The sequence below is a fragment of the Ursus americanus genome, chromosome 13 (assembly GCF_024610735.1).
Source record: "Ursus americanus isolate L20-20 chromosome 13, mUrsAme1.1.p, whole genome shotgun sequence".
NCBI classification, from domain to species: Eukaryota; Metazoa; Chordata; class Mammalia; order Carnivora; family Ursidae; genus Ursus; species Ursus americanus.
The window spans coordinates 54,639,386-54,656,291 of NC_142139.1; the positions used below are offsets into that span (position 1 = coordinate 54,639,386).

The following is a 16,906-nucleotide window of genomic DNA, read 5'->3' on the forward strand; positions in this document are numbered from 1 at the left end:
AAATACTAACAGTGAATATTATATTTAATATAATGCCTTCCTATATCCCTTTTATATGATGAGCACATATTACATTTAATTAGGATAAATATTTATTAAAAAATCATATTTTTTAATATGTTCTGAGTCCTGGAGTACAGAAATCACTAAAGTTCATAAGAAACTGACATTTTAAAATAGGTGTCACAAAATATGGCTGTCTCCCATATGATCTATATTAGTAGGTATATAAAACTTTATTTTACCAAATTTGGTATCTCTAAATTATCTAAATATTAACTTGTGTTAGAAGTGCTAGCTTCACTATAGTCTCTGTTACTATTTTAAGATTACACACACAAACATCAAGCTTACCTTTCCTAGTTGGCTGACAGAGATTATGGAAAAGGCCTTTTACAAGAAAACTGACAAAAACAAGATTAGAAGGCTCATGATAATGCAAATGAGATACAAGTCCAGCAAACCCCACTGGTTTACCTTCTTGATCTAAATAGCCCTAAAGAAAAAAAAAATTATTAGTTTGACTCAACTCACCACATCCATTAATTAATAACTAACTTATTAAGTGCTAGTTTAAAACAGTATTTAATGCCAATATAAGAGAGATTGGTAATCATTACCTGGTCCAGTTGTGATAATTATATCAAGTAAAGAAATATTAGTCATCGGATATAACCTTCTAAAGACCACAATTAATTCAGCATGATAAAAAATATAGTACCATTCCTATTTCACAAAAAGACAAAGGACAATCATACCTGTTTCACAAGGAATTGCAAAGAAAACAAGAAGTAAAGTTTTAACGTCTCCATGACTCTGGGTTTCTTGAAGGACAGCAATGAATGCTTTAGCACTGACAGCACCTTCAAAGAAGAATACTTTAATTCACACCACGTTAGTTTTATGAAATATATTTGTAAATAATAATATAGGTATATTGTAATTTTAAGTTTTTTCTTATGATGTTTTGACATCTTAAAAAACCTTTCTGAAACAAACAAACAAACATAAAACCTTTCTGGATGGGGGAAAACTGTCCCTTCCTGGGCTAGCTAACTCCTAAAGATAACAACAACTTGCCTAAAAGCATGCCTATCATATACAAACCAACCAATCCCAAGTTTATACCCCCCAACTTCTTCCTTCCCTAATTCTCACACAACTAGCCAATATTTCTTGTGTCCTAAGTCATCCCAGAGCCAGGTACCAGACGACAAGAGGCCACCTGCACAGCCCAAAACCCAGTAGAATTATTCAAACCAGCCAGTCCTAAACTGCTTACTCTGCCCTGTTTTGCCTTTTCCATAGAAACTATAATAAAAGCAGTCACCTAAACCTTTCTGCTGCTCCTATCTTTTGCCTCCTGACCAGCCTGGTGTCCTTCACACATAGTCCTGCAGAGTTTGCCCTGACTCCTATCTCTGAGGCTTATAAATATAATACTTTATTCTCCTGAGCTCTACCTCAGTCTCCTCTTGTCGCTCCACCTTACTAGCACATAAAAGAATATAAAACAATAGGATAGATATTACCCATATCTATCATACCACAGAGATTCCAGCAATATATAAGATTCAGTTAAATTTCACATTATTTGCTTTACCATCTTCTTACATGGCACATCTTTCCTTTAATAAACAGAACATATAAAACAGAATCATCAGAAATGAAAACTATTGCCAAAAAATCTGATAATAAATGTGAGCCCAGTTTAAGAGCTTACAGCTCTTGATTTATTCTGGAAGAAAACAAGATATGCTATTGTATGCCCTGCAGTATTGTGGCAAAAATAATGCAATTAGGTTGATTAAAACAAAAGTAATAAAAATATTGCTTGGTTTCTGGTATAAAACAGCACTGAGGTAGCAGTTAAGATACCTTTGAGCTGCCCACTAAAACATCTATGAGGTTCCAATAAAAGGAAAATTTCCTAACATCACCAAATTTAAGCCTGGCTACCACTAGGACTGAGAGTTTACAGAACCTAGAAGTGTCTGTACTCATTGTAAGGCCAGTGGACTATGTGAAAGGAAGGTGGGAGGATACAGATGAGCGAAAGGAGAAAGGAAGGGGGATATAGTGCACATCACCTTTACTTTAGGATGATTCTTTTTGAGAGTGCCAAAAATGCCCTTTCCTACTACCTCTCTTTCTCTGTTGCTCTACTTTGGTCACAGATGGCAACAGCAAGAAAATGGCTGAGTAGTAAGAGGGTGAGCAACTCATGGTGGTTCACTGTAATCTTAGAGATGTAGACCCATAACTGAAGTCGTACTGAGATAAGGACCCTGACAGCAATGCATACTGTAGTTTGTAGTGATGAATGACATCCACATACGTGATCAATGTGGCAGTGAGACTGGCAAAAGTAGATCAATAAACTTTCAGTCCAGAGAAGCTACGTAAGTTTAAAATCTACTAAGCACTAACACTTGGGTCAAAAGCTATTCTTCTAGCCTCACATTTAATACAGTATTTGAACAGCACTTAGGTGGCCAGAGAGAAGCCAGAGTGAAATCATACATCTCACTCTTTGGCAGTTGATCAGATTTAGACAAATGTACCTATATTCAAAAGTGAGAAAATAGAAAAACCCACAATAGAGCAACTCTTTATAAGAAAATTGATCACCTTCCTAAAATTTTTCAGTCATGCTAAAAATATTTATTAAATGTCTATACCAGGAACTAAGACAAACATCTTTGGCCACAGAGTGCTTACATTCCAGTGGAAAACATAGAGAAAATAAATAAAAACATGATAGATGATTGATAGACAGATAGATAGATAGATATTTGATGCTATGTTAGGACTGATACATACTATATATAAATGAATAAGGATCATAGTGCAGCAGACAGGAGATACATTTCCAATTTAGAAAGGGCAGTGAAAGAATGCTTCACTAAGAGTAATGTTAGAGCAAAAACTTGAATGAGGTGAAGGAGTGATGCTACGCACATATCTGAGAGAAGATTTCACAAGAGAAAGAAACAGCAAAGCCATGGTCCTCAGACTGTAATGTACCTGAAATATCCACAGAGCCAGTAGTAGGCTCATGTGGGAGAGCAGGAAGAGGTTAGTTCAACAAGATAATCAGGGATCAGGCTCTGCAGAACCATCATAAGGACATTGGCTTTTACTCCTTAAACAAAAAAAGGGGGGGGGGAGATGACCTATAAAAATTATTTTCTTTGTGCAGCAAAAAAATTTTTGGAAAATTATTTGGCATCTGCAATGGATGCCTTAAGATATGAGACTTGTCTCTACAAGACAAGGCAAAATAGCATAAAGTAAATGGACAATTATAAACTGACATTAAAAAATACTTTATTAATATGTGAAACAGTGATATTAAAAATAGTGAAGAATTTCAGGAAAATTAAAATTCCAGTAGTAGATTTAAAATACACAATGTGTGGGGCTCCTGGGTGGCACAGTGGTTAAGCGTCTGCCTTCAGCTCAGGGCGTGATCCCGGTGTGATGGGATCGAGCCCCACATCAGGCTCCTCCGCTATGAGCCTGCTTCTTCCTCTCCCACTCCCCCTGCTTGTGTTCCCTCTCTCGCTGGCTGTCTCTATCTGTCAAATAAATAAATAAAATCTTTAAAAAAAATAAAAAAATAAAAAAATAAAATCCACAATGTGTATTACTAAAGAGCAGAACTGAAACTCTGGAGAGCAGCATCATCAATGTGAAAGATAAACTTCACCTGTTCTCTCATAATGAAGAAAAACATAGCAATGGAGTACAGATAAAGAATTTTTGATTTAAAAATTATGACTCTTCCTAAAAAGAAATTGAACAAATGAAAACAGAAGCAAATATGAAAGATCTAATTCAAGAAATTTCTTCTTAGTTCCAAAACTACTTGAGCACTGTACAATGCAATGTATTTAACATTACTGAATTGTACACTTAAAAAATGGTTAAGATGGTAAATTTTATATTATTTTTATTTCACCACAATTTTAAAAACTGAGCATGAATCTTCCTATGAGCATGCTTCATGTAAGCATGAAGATTCAAAGTTCTCAGCATATAACTAAAACATCAACTTAAAAAATGACCCACAGGGGCGCCCGGGTGGCTCAGTCGTTGAGCGTCTGCCTTCGGCTCAGGGCGTGATCCCGGCGTTGTGGGATCGAGCCCCACATCAGGCTCCTCTGCTGGGAGCCTGCTTCTTCCTCTCCCACTCCCCCTGCTTGTGTTCCCTCTCTCGCTGGCTGTCTCTCTCTCTGTCAAATAAATTAAAAAACTCTTAAAAAAAAAAAATGACCCACAAAACAGAAAATCCTGGGGAAAAGAATTTGAAATATAAGGAGTTTTTTAAAAGAGTCATATAAATACATAGGCAGAAAAAAATCAAATTAACTACAAGAAAACAGGAATTACATGGCTCCACTAGGGAAGAGTAAAAGACTCTACTCCACTGTAACAGTACATGCAAGAGGAAATGAAACTTAGTTTGATGTGATGAGTAAAGAGAATATTCTAAGAATTTTATTCTGTATTCGAGCCTTTTATGTCGAAAGATTACAGACAGATTTTCTCAAATATGCCACGGCAAAGAAAATAAACCACTCCAATAACCTTTCTTTAAAAATCTTTAAAAGCTTGCTAAAAGATGTAGTCTTCTCTCTTACACAGAAGTAAAAATTAGTACAGAAATGGGGAAGTTTGGTCTTAAAGGATACGTGCCTGCTCTGTAAGACCATCAGCAACACCAGGCCAACTCATCAGGAAAGGCCTGAAAGATTCCTCACATCGACAAACCGTTTCTGATTTAATCTGGTATACTAATCAATATAAAAAAACAATGCATCTTCGTAAGGATGAAAACCAAATTGTTTCATTATGATTTTTAAATTTTTCATCATGACATTAGACACAAAATATTTATCTCAGCAAAAACTTCAGGAAAAGTTTACAATCGTATCAATCAATGTCTAATCAAATATATCAGTGTTTGAAAACCAAATGTACACCTAGGTCAAATTACCAAAATGATAATATGACTGTCTTTGGACAATGAAACCTGGTACGGTTTTTGCTTTCTTTCAGCCTTTTGCATTATCTAAATACTCTTTGGTGAATTTGGGTTACTTTGTTTTTTACAAAAAATAAACTCTTTTATTACCAAATGATCACAACAAATCCTGTTCCTTTTGAAAATGGAATCTAACCCAGATCTTCTAAAATCTACAGCCAGTGGTGCCTAGGTGGCTCAGTGGGTTGAAAATCTGATTCTTGATTTCAGCTGGGTCATGATCTCAGGGTCATGAGATCAAGCCCCGTGTCAGGCTCTGTGCTCTGAAGAGACTGCTTAAGACTCTCTCTCCCTCTCCCTCTGCCCCTTCCCTCGCTTATGCTCTCTGTCTCTCTGAGTAAATAAGTAAAATCTTTTAAAAATAAAATAAAATAAAATAAAATAAAATAAAATAAAATAAAATCGATAGCCAGCACCTTTAACTACTATAGGGCAACATCGATCACACATGAAAAAAGTAATCTTTAATTCCAAATGCCCATCCAGCACAAATTCTATGACTGATAGAAGAGACAAACAAAACGAATTATTATTCTCCCACTCTGCACCAACCCTATACTATGCAAGACATTGCAAAGCATACAAAACTGATGAAACTGAAAAGTTATTGCTATAGACTTCTAAAGAAGAGCAAACCTAACCACAGCCAAGCTAGTAGTGAAGACTCTACGTCAGAAAATGTCAAGCATAGTACCTTTGCTTTGGCATCCTCTGGGTCATCTCCCTTGGAGGCCAGCAGCATGAGTCGCAGGACCAGGGTAATGCCGAGAGGAAACTGTCCTTTCAGTTCAGGAACATTGGATTTAATGAGTTTTTCTATTTTGGGCAATGGAATATCAAAGAAATATACATCTCCCAGCAGGTCTTGACCTCGTCTTCCAGCACGTCCGGACATCTGGAAACAGAAGAGAATCACAAAGTAATATTTCCCTAAATACTTTCTCCATCACACAGTTGAGCCTTTTCCATAGGGTTGGAGCAAGTAAATCGTGCATATGTTCAAGCATTAAATAACCTGAAACTAAAATCCAACGGTGTAGCACTTAGGAAATTTACCATGGCTAAGACAGAGCTAAGAATGAGACATTCATCATTATTATGTACTTATTTCATGCCAAAAATTGTGCTATATATTTATATCATGATATATAGATGAAAAAGACTAGACCCCAATTTCAAATTCACTTATAGCTGAACTAATTACACCAATTCTCTCCTTTCCCACTTCCTTTCCCTCATTCTGTTCTCACACACCAGTGTGTTGCATTACAGATCACCAAAAAAATTGTGCACAAATTGAGGAATACATGAGTAAAATAAAATTCAGAAATTCTACTTGTAGAAAACAAACTCTTTCTTTATAGAAGTTGTACTAGTTCTCATATATTAAGTGCTTAGAATGTGCTAAATCCTTTGAACTGTTTTTATACAGACCTCACACCAACTGTATGACATAAACGTAATCATTATCTCCATTTTACAATGTAGAAATAGGGACATGACAGATAGAAGAAACTTGTCTATAGTCAAACACCAGAAAGTGGAAGATCCAACTCACACCCTGGCATTTTGACTCCCAAGTTCATCATCTGAAACGTCATAACACATAGGGTCCTGGAGAACCCTAACTATATGATTCCCAGAGACGATACTGGAGAGGAGCGCTCATGCAGAACACAGCCCCAGGAGGGGAGATCAGAAGGACAGGCATTGGTAAAGTTGTGGGAAATAAGAGGGGTGTTGCATTGGATAGGAACAAGTCCTACAAGAATAAGAAGTGAGTGTTTAGAGAGAAAGAGAGGGGGGCATTTTGATAAAAACTTGAATGTTGGCTGATACCTAAGTTTGATGCTGCTAGCAGAAATATTCATCAAATACTCCCTAGCAGGGAAGCTATATGAAGACAAACTGTATTGTATATAGGACATAGCAAAGTAAGAAGAATTGAAAATCAAAAGAACCGTTTTAATAATACAAGGCCAGGAATGTCTGATGAGAGATAGTGAAGACAGAAATTGCAAGGCAGGAGGGGGGGGAAAGATGGCAGAGGAGTAGGGGACCCTTTTTTCAGCTGGTCCCCTGAATGGGGCTGGACAATCCTTAACACCCATGAAATCAGCCCAAGACGTAGGAAGATACATCTGGTTCTCTACTAACGAACATCTCCAGCGCTGAGTATTGAGGTACGAAATGGGGAGCTGTGAATCCATGCACAGATATCAGAAGATAAACAGAAGGGGGAGGGAGCTGTGGCATTCGAGCACCGGGAGCACTAGCCACCTGCAATGGGGAGCGGGCCGGACTCGCGGACCGGCATCCACGAGAAAGCAGACTGAGACCGTGAGCCCGGGAACGCGCGCACAACCAGACTGAAAACCGGAGCTCCAGAGCACTCACTGGAACCAGACTGACCGGGAGCTCGCGAGCACGTGCGCAACCAGACTGAAAACTGGCGCTCTGGAGCGTGTGCGAACCACACTGAATCAGGGAGCTCAGGAACGTGAGCAGGAACTGGGGGCAGCTGGCAGTGTTAGAAGCACAAAGGACAGAAACCTGCCGGCCCTGGAAATGAGGCCTGGGAGAGTGGCTGTGGGGCGCACGACCCAGGACACTGCAGGGTTTTTAGCAGCACCGACAGAAACAGAGTTAAAGTGGCCAGGAGGGCTCAGTGGAGAGCAGACTGCGATCTCTCTGTTCTGAGACAGAGGCTAGGATACGGCCACTGCTGCTCTGATTCTCAGAAGAGGCACAGAAAACCTCCAGGGAAAGCCGCCAGAGAACAAAAGCCTGGAAATACCAGCTCACATTGTGCCCATCCCCACCCCCTTCACAGGGGACGGGGTGACTCTACCCAAACAGGGTTGCCTGAGTACCAACGAGGCAGGCCCCTCCCCCAGAAGGCAGGCTGAAAAATCAAGAAGCCCACATCCCTAAGGTCCCTATAAAACAAGTGCACACTGCCCCATTCCTGGTCAATAATTTGGGCTCTGGGCATCCCTGCAACCTCTCCTCATCAGAATGACGAGAAGGAGAAATCTCCCCCAGCAAAGAAAACACAATGAGTCTGTGGCCTCTGCCACAGAACTGATGGATATGGATATAACCAAATTATTAGAAATGGAGTTCAGAGTAACAATGGTCAAGATGATGTGTAGGCTTGAAAAAAATATTAACGAAAATATTAACGAGAATATAGAATCTCTAAGGGCGGAAATGGGAAAGAATCTGGAAGAAATTAAAAATGCTATGAATCAAATGCAGTCTAAACTAGACGCTCTGACAGCCAGCGTAAATGAGGCAGAAGAACGAATTCGTGAATTAGAGGATGGGATGGTAGAAGAGAAAGTAAAAATGGAAACTTGGCTCAAAAAAATTCAATCTCAAGAATGCAGGTTACGGGAGATTATTGACTCAATGAAACGTTCCAATGTCAGAATCATCAGCATCCCCAAGGGGGTGGAGAAAGAGAGAGGTCTAGAAGAGATATTTGAACAAATTGTAGCTGAGAACTTCTCTAATCTGGCAAAGGAAACAAGCATTCATGTCCAAGAGGCAGAGAGGACCCCTCCCAAGATCAATGAGAACAGACCTACACCATGTCACATCATAGTGCAATTCGCAAATACTAGATCCAAGGATACAGTATTGAAAGCGCCCAGGAGGAAGAAAATCCTTACGTACAGAGGGAAGAATATCAGAATAACGTCAGACCTGTCTACAGAGACCTGGCAGGCCAGGAAGGGTTGGCAAGGTATTTTCAAAGCTCTAACTGAGAAGAACATGCAACCAAGGACACTTTATCCAGCAAGGCTATCATTCAGAATTGATGGAGAGATAAGGACCTTCCAGCATCGGCAGAAATTGAAAGAATTCATAACCTCCAAACCAACCCTACATGAGATATTAAGGGGGTTCTATAAAAGTAAAAAGGCCCCAAGAGTGATACAGAACAGAAATTTACAATCTATAGAAACAAAGACTTCACAGGCAACATGACATCATTAAAATCATATCTCTCAATAATCACTCTCAATGTGAATGACCAAATGCTCCCATAAACGCCACAGGGTTGCAGATTGGATAAAAAGACATGACCCATCCATTTGCTGTCTACAAGAGACTCATTTTGAACCTAAACGTACATCCAGACTGAAAGTGAAAGGATGGAAAACCATTTTTTGTGCCAATGGACCTCAAAAGAAAGCTGGGGTAGCAATTCTCATATCAGACAGATTAGATTTTAAACTAAAGACTGTAGTTAGAGATACAGAAGGACACTATATTATTCTTAAAGGATGTATCCAACAAGTGGATATGACAATTATAAATATCTATGCCCCCAACAGGGGAGCAGCTAGATATACAAACCAACTCTTAACCAGAAAAAAGAGACATATAGATAATAATATGTTAATAGTAGGGGACTTCAACACTCTGCTCTCAGCAATAGACAGATCACCTAAGCAGAAAATCAAGATAGAAACAACAGCTTTGAATGCCATACTGGACCAGATGGACCTCATAGATATATACAGAACACTACACCCCAGAACAACAGAATACCCATTCTTTTCAAATGCACATAGAACTTTGTCCAGAATAGACCATATAATGGGTCACAAAACAGGTCTCAACCGATACCAAAAGACTGAGATTATTCCCTGCATATTCTCAGACCACCATGCTGTGAAACTGGAACTCAATCACAAGGAAAAATTTCGAAGAAACTCAAACACTTGGAAACTAAGAACCATCCTGCTCAAGAATGATTGGTAAACCAGGGAATTAAGAAGGAGATTAAGCAATTTTTGGAGACCAATGAAAATGAAAACACATCAATCCAAAACCTATGGGATACTGCAAAGGCGGTCCTAAGAGGAAAATACATAGCCATCCAAGCCTCACTCAAAAGAAGAGAAAAATTAAAAATGTAGTTTTTATATTATCACCTCAAGAAACTGGAGCTGGAATAGAAGAACAGGCCTAACCCACACACGAGAAGGCAGGTGATGAATATTAGAGCAGAGATCAATGAATTAGAAACCAGGAGCACAGTAGAGCAGATGAACAGAACTAGAAGCTGGTCCTATGAAAGAATAAAGAAGATCGATAAGCCACTGCCCAGACTTATTCAAAAGAATAGAGAAAGGACCCATTAATAAAATTATGAATGAAAGGGGAGAGATCACGACCAACACCAATGAAATAGAAAGGATCATTAGCAACTTTTATCAACAGCTTTATGCCACTAAATTAAACAACCTGGAAGAAATGGATGCCCTCCTGGAAACCTATAAACTACCAAGACTGAAACAGGAAGATATTGATTATTTAAACAGACCGATTAATTATGAAGAGATTGAAGCAGTGATCAAAAACTTCCCCAAAGGGGCGCCTGGGTGGTGCAGTCGTTAAGCGTCTGCCTTTGGCTCAGGGCGTGATCCCGGCGTTATGGGATTGAGTCCCACATCGGGCTCCTCTGCTGGGGGACTGCTTCTTCCTCTCCCACTCCCCCTGCTGTGTTCCCTCTCTTGCTGGCTGTCTCTCTGTCACATAAATAAATAAAATCGTAAAAAAAAAAAAAAAAACACTTCCCCAAAAACAAGAGTTTGGGGCCTGATGATTCCCTGGGGAATTCTACCAAACATTCAAAGAAGAAATAATACTTATTCTCCTGAAGCTGTTTCAAAAAATAGAAACAGAAGGAAAACTACCAAACCCATTCTATGAGGCCAGTATTACCTTGATCCTCAAACGGCAAAGACCCCATCAAAAAGGAGAATTACAGGCTGATATCCCTGATGAATATGGACACCAAAATCCTCAACAAGATCCTAGCTAATAGGATCCAACAGTACATTAAAAGGATTATCCATCATGACCAAGTAGGATTCATCCCTGGGATGCAAGGGTGGTTCAACATTCACAAATCGATCAGTGTGATAGATCATATCAACAAGAAAAGAGTCAAGAACCATATGATCCTCTCAATTGATGCAGAAAAAGCATTTGAAAAAATACAGCATCTTTTCCTGATTAAAACCCTTCAGAGTGTAGGGATAGAGGGTACATTCCTCAATTTCGTAAAAACCATCTATGAAAACCCTATAGCGAACATAATTCTCAATGGGGAAAAGCTGAAAGCCTTTCCCTTAAGATCAGGAACATGACAAGGATGCCCACTCTCGCCATTATTATTCAACATAGTACTAGAAGTCCTTGCAACAGCAATCAGACAACAAAAAGGGATAAAATGTATCCAAATCGGCAAAGAAGAACTCAAACTGTCTCTCTTCACAGATGACATGATACTCTATATGGAAAACCCAAAAGAATCCACCCCCAAATTACTAGAACTTATAGAGCAATTCAGTAATGTGGCAGGATACAAAATCAATGCTCAGAAATCAGTTGCATTTTTAGACACGAACAATGAGACTGAAGAAAGAGAAATTAGGGAACCCATTCCATTTACAATAGCACCAAAAATCATATGTTATCTCAGAATTAACTTAACCAGACAGGTAAAGGATCTATAGAATATAGATCTACAAATCACTCTTGAAAGACATTGAAGAAGACAGAAAAAGATGGAAAAATATTCCATGCTCATGGATCGGAAGAATAAACATAGTTAAAATGTCTATGCTACCCAGAGCAATCTACACTTTCAATGCCACCCCAATCAAAATACCAATGACAGTTTTCAAAGAACTGGAACAAACAGCCCTTAAGTTTGTGTGGAACCAGAAAAGGCCCCGAATCACCAAGGGATTGTTGAAAAGGTGAAACTAAGCTGGGGGCATCACGTTGCTGGATTTCAAGCTATACTACAAAGCTGTGATCACAAAGACAGCATGGTACTGGCACAAAAACAGACACATAGACCAATGGAACAGAAGAGAGAACTCAGAAATGGACCCTCGGCTCTCTGGGCAACTAATCTTTGACAAAGCAGGAAAAAACATCCAGTGGACAAAAGACAGTCTCTTCAATAAATGGTGCTGGGAAAATTGGACAGCTACATGCAAAAGAATGAAACTTGACCACTCTCTCACACCATACACAAAGATAAACTCCAAATGGATGAAAGACCTCGATGTGAGTCAGGAATCCATCGAAATCCTAGAGGAGAACATAGGATGCAACCTCTTTGACATTGGACACAGCAACTTTGTTCATGACACATCTCCAAAGGCAAGAGAAACAAAAGAAAAAATGAACTTGTGGGACTTCATCAAGACAAAAAGCTGCTGCACAGCCAAGGAAACAGTCAAAAAAACTAAGAGGCAGCCCACGGAATGGGAGAATATATTTGCAAATGACACTACAGATAAAGGACTGGTATCAAAGATCTACAAAGAACTTCTCAAACCCAATACATGAGAAACAAATAATCAAATCAAAAAATGGGCAGAAGATATGAACAGACACTTTTCCAATGAAGACATACAAATGGCTAACAGACACATGAAAAAATGTTCAAAAGCATTAGCCATCACGGAAATTCAAATCAAAAGCACACTGAGATACTACCTTACGCCAGTTAAAATGGCAAAAATTGACAAGGCAAGAAACAACAATTGTTGGAGAGGATGTGGAGAAAGGGAAGCCCTCTTACACTGTTGGTGGGAATGCAAGTCGGTACAGCCACTTTGGAAAACAGTGTGGAGGTCTCTTAAAAAGTTAAAAATAGAGCTACCCTATGATCCAGCAATTGCGCTACTGGGTGTTTACCCCAAAGATACAGACGTAGTGAAGAGAAGGGCCATATGCACCCCAATGTTCATAGCAGCATCGTCCACAGTAGCTAAATTGTGGAAGGAGCCGAGATGCCCTTCAACAGATGACTGGATTAAGAAGATGTGGTCCATATATACAATGGAATATTACTCAGCCATCAGAAAGAACGATTACTCAACATTTGCAGCAACATGGACAGGACTGGAGGAGACTATGCAAAGTGAAATAAGTCAAGCAGAGAAAGACAATTATCATATGGTTTCACTCACTCATGGAACATAAGAAATAGCAGGGAGATCGGTAGGAGAAGGAAGGGAAGAATGAAGGGGTGTAAACAGAAGGGGGAATGAACCATGAGAGACTAGGACTCTGGGAAACAAACTGAGGGCTTCAGAGGGGAGGGAGCTGGGGGACTGGGATAGGCCTGTGATGGTTATTAAGGAGGGCATATATTGCATGGTGCACTGGGTGATATACACAAATAATGAATCATGGAACACTACATCAAAAACTAAGGGTATACATTATGGTGACTAACATAACATAACAAAAAATTATTATAAAAAAATAAAGAAATTGTAAGGCAAAAATCAAATACCAGCACATGTAGAAGAATAATGAAGTGGGCTTGATAATAGATTGTGTACTGGGAGCAAAGAAGACAGAAGTATTAACTCCAGACTGCAAAGAACTTTAGAAAAATAGATAATGTGCACAGGAAACGAACGCGTCAATGTTTATCTAGCACCTTTGATATGTATCTTTCTTACAAATAACTTCATTTTTCTTGCAAATGCTGTGGGATAGTAATTGTCACCACTACTCTGGAAATAGGGAAAAAAGCATCAGGCAGTTCAAATATCTCACCCAAAGTCACATATCTGGTTGGTGATGGCCACATAATTCTGTGCTCATGTGCCTACCCCTGTACCACAGCTAAACAAGACAGTCAGGCATGAATGAATGTCAAGGTGTGCTAGTACATGAACTGCAATATGTTCATAAACTAACAGCTCACGTTTTTTACCATTTTATGGCCATATTTTCATAATGCAATAGTGAGTGTATGCATATTGCAATACCTGTCTGTAATTTAAAGCATCCAGATAGATTGAGTTTTGAGCAAACACCACAGATTTACAAGGCATGTTGACTCCTAAAGCAAGTGTCCCAGTAGCTGTCACCACCTAGAAAGAGAATAAAACAATTCTTCATGAAATAGCATTTCAGTAGAATGCCATATAGTTACTGAAACTCTCTGCACTTCAATCGAACCCCGGTGAGAAAGACAGAGATGCCCTATTCGCTATTGTATCCCCACACTGACAAGAGCACCTGGCATGTGACAGGTATTCAGTAACTATTTCTTAATGAATGACTAAAAAAGGGAATTTCCTCGTGGCAGGGTAATAATACTTTTACAAACCCTCTTCTTGGCAATTGCCTACTCCCTCCCCTACAATGTATTTGTGAAGGTTATTTCTATGGAGATAACATATCTTGTAATAAGGGAAAACCACAGTTTCATTCCGCCCCTCCTGAATGACCAAAAAGGGAGTAGGGCAAATTTTAAGTTTCTTAAATGATCCATATTTGCTCATTTTCTCATATAATGTTGGGTATTTCTAATGGCCCTCTCTTTCTCTTTACATTGATTGTCATATATGCCATGGCTTAGTGTTAATGTTTAATCATTTTCTCTAATTATTCTGTAACTGAGATCTATACATCTGTGAAAATGAAACACATCCTTTATTATCTATTTTTCTAAAGTTCTTTAATAAAAACAAAAATGGGAAAAGAACATTAAATTTATACCTTAAGTAGAATAAATACCTTTCTTCAAAATGTGTTCTCTATAACAAAGCTATTATTATTTCCATAATGCCTTTTCTAGAGTGACCTAATTATTCATTCATTAAACTAACAGTAATTAAGCACTAGTATTTAACATATACTATTTTAGACAAAAGATAAGCCCGTCAAAATAGGTGTGTGTCTTTTCCTCAATTTATAAGCATGTAGAAAATTTTGTCTCTAGTTATTGACCTTTTTTTAAAAAAGATTATATTTATTTGAGAGAGAGATAGCTTGAGGAGAGAGGAGGGGCAGAAGGGAGAAGCATACTCCCTGCCAAGCAGGGAGCCAGACTCAGGGCTCAATTCCAGGACCCCAGGATCAAGACCCGAGCTGAAGGCAAAATGTGGAAGAAAGTTAAAAGGTAATTTTTAATCTGGATAAAAACCAAAATATATTATTAACAACTTTGCTTAGCTTTTCTCTTACCTAATAACAAGTTACTTATTTACTTTAAAAGTCAATAACTAGAGGGGCACCTGGGTGGCTCAGTCAGTTAAGCGTCTGCCTTCAGCTCAGGTCATGATCCACACCGAGCCCCACATCAGGCTCTCTGCTCAGTGGGAAGTCTGCTTCACCCACTCCCTCTCCCTCTGTGCTCTCTCTCTCTCTAAAATAAATAAAAATCTTAAAAAAAAATACTACCTACAGTAGTATCTTCTCTCTTCTCTCTCCAACCCCCTGCTTTTGTGCTCTCTCTCGCATATACGAATTTAATATACATTATACAAAAAATCTGATACAGGTAATTTTAAAAACTCAGAGGCTATTCTTAAATATTACTCAAGATCTAAAATAAGAAATTATATTAATCCTCATTGTAGATTTATCCAATCTATCCCCATGCATCGTCATGTAACATACTAAATAAAGCATAATAGGGGTTGGTTTTCAAGTTGTTTAAGGTAATCTTCCTCTTGTGCACTGTCAGTGATGGGGAGAGAGCTTTTAGGAGTGACTCAAATAAAAACTGCCAAAATACGCAGGGGGCCCTGAGGAAGTGATACATTGTTGCTCTTACTTCAGCTATTACATTGAGAAAAGATTTGACCAAAACCTATTATAAGTGTCCTGTAAGCCCGCAAAAGGATGTCTGTAAGAAAAATTACATGAACAGCTGATAAAATTCCCTAGATATTATAAATGAAAAAGCAAGGAATTGTTGTTCCAAGATCATAATAGGTATACTGCATTACAGAAATATTTGGAAAAGTATCTGTTTAGGGAATATTTTAATTCTAGAAAAAGAGATAAACTAAATGATAAATTTCAAACCCCCCCTCAATTAAATGAGATGGAAGAATATGCAGTGACATCATGAGTTGTAAAAAAAATAAATAAGTAAAAGATATAATTAGATGAGGAAAAAAAGTTACTATTTTCCCCTCTCATGGACATTCACTTTCATACTGACACAGCTTCAATTTTAGAATGAAAAAATTTACCTACCCTAATAAATCCTTTCCGAAAAAGTATCTCAACTAACTGTTTTTCTTTGAAGCTTAAAGAGCTGTGATGATATCCAATACCCCTTCCTGCCAAAGCCTTCAGCACTGCACCTTTTCTTGAGAATTTTACTCGATCGAACACCATCTGCAAAGTCTGAAAGAAATAAGAGTATTAGGGATTTTGATCATTTATCTAAGTTTAACTTAAATCAGAATAAAATATTTAAAGAAAGTAACATACTATATAATAGTTTGACTAAATGGAGCAACTGCTTGAAATTGATTCTACATGAGTACGAAGAACATTTTACGGCAGCAACAGTAACTATAGGAAATATTCCCAAATCTTTGAACAGCTGTCTCTCACTGTTTCACCCCACTTCAGGGATAAATCGTACTGACAAAACAGTAGATAAACACCCAGAGGAAGTGTGAGGTATGATCTGCTCTTGCCTGAGGGAAGTCAGTTCTCTACTGGAGCCTTACAAGTTCTCCCCAGGGATAGGAGAAAGAGAGACAGACAGACAGACAGACAGACTTCTCCAGGAAGGCAGAGAGGGCTCCTTACCCCATATGGTCTGAGAGTACTTACTTCTCACTGTAAATCAGTCACGAATGGCCTAAAAAATAACCATTCTCTCACAAGGGGGAAATCCACTTGTGTAGAGAGTTCTATGTACAAAGATAAACATTGCTTATGAGAAGGAGAAAAGAAGAAGGAAGGAAGGAAGGAAGGGAGGAAGGAAGGGAGGAAGGAAAGAAAAAGAAAGAAAGGAAGAAAGAGAAAAAAAACCCCAACAAACCCTAA

At 38.5% G+C, this 16,906-nt stretch overlaps 1 protein-coding gene across 4 annotated transcripts in view; it reads right to left on the minus strand.

Moving 5' to 3' along the window:
- The window catches only part of LOC123793167 (putative ATP-dependent RNA helicase DDX60), a 102,366-nt gene that overhangs the window by 25,204 nt on the left and 60,256 nt on the right, over nt 1-16,906 (minus strand). For all 4 annotated transcript variants that reach the window (XR_015726517.1, XM_087866568.1, XM_087866566.1 and 1 more), the window contains 5 exons: nt 16,100-16,252; nt 13,876-13,980; nt 5,745-5,945; nt 759-863; nt 355-496 (listed from right to left, as the gene is read on the minus strand). Coding sequence is in view for 3 of the 4 variants with exons in the window: in XM_087866568.1 (XP_087722694.1) it covers nt 355-496; nt 759-863; nt 5,745-5,945; nt 13,876-13,980; nt 16,100-16,252 (706 nt within the window). In the remaining variant the exon portion in view is untranslated. The remainder of the gene's footprint in view (nt 1-354; nt 497-758; nt 864-5,744; nt 5,946-13,875; nt 13,981-16,099; nt 16,253-16,906) is intronic.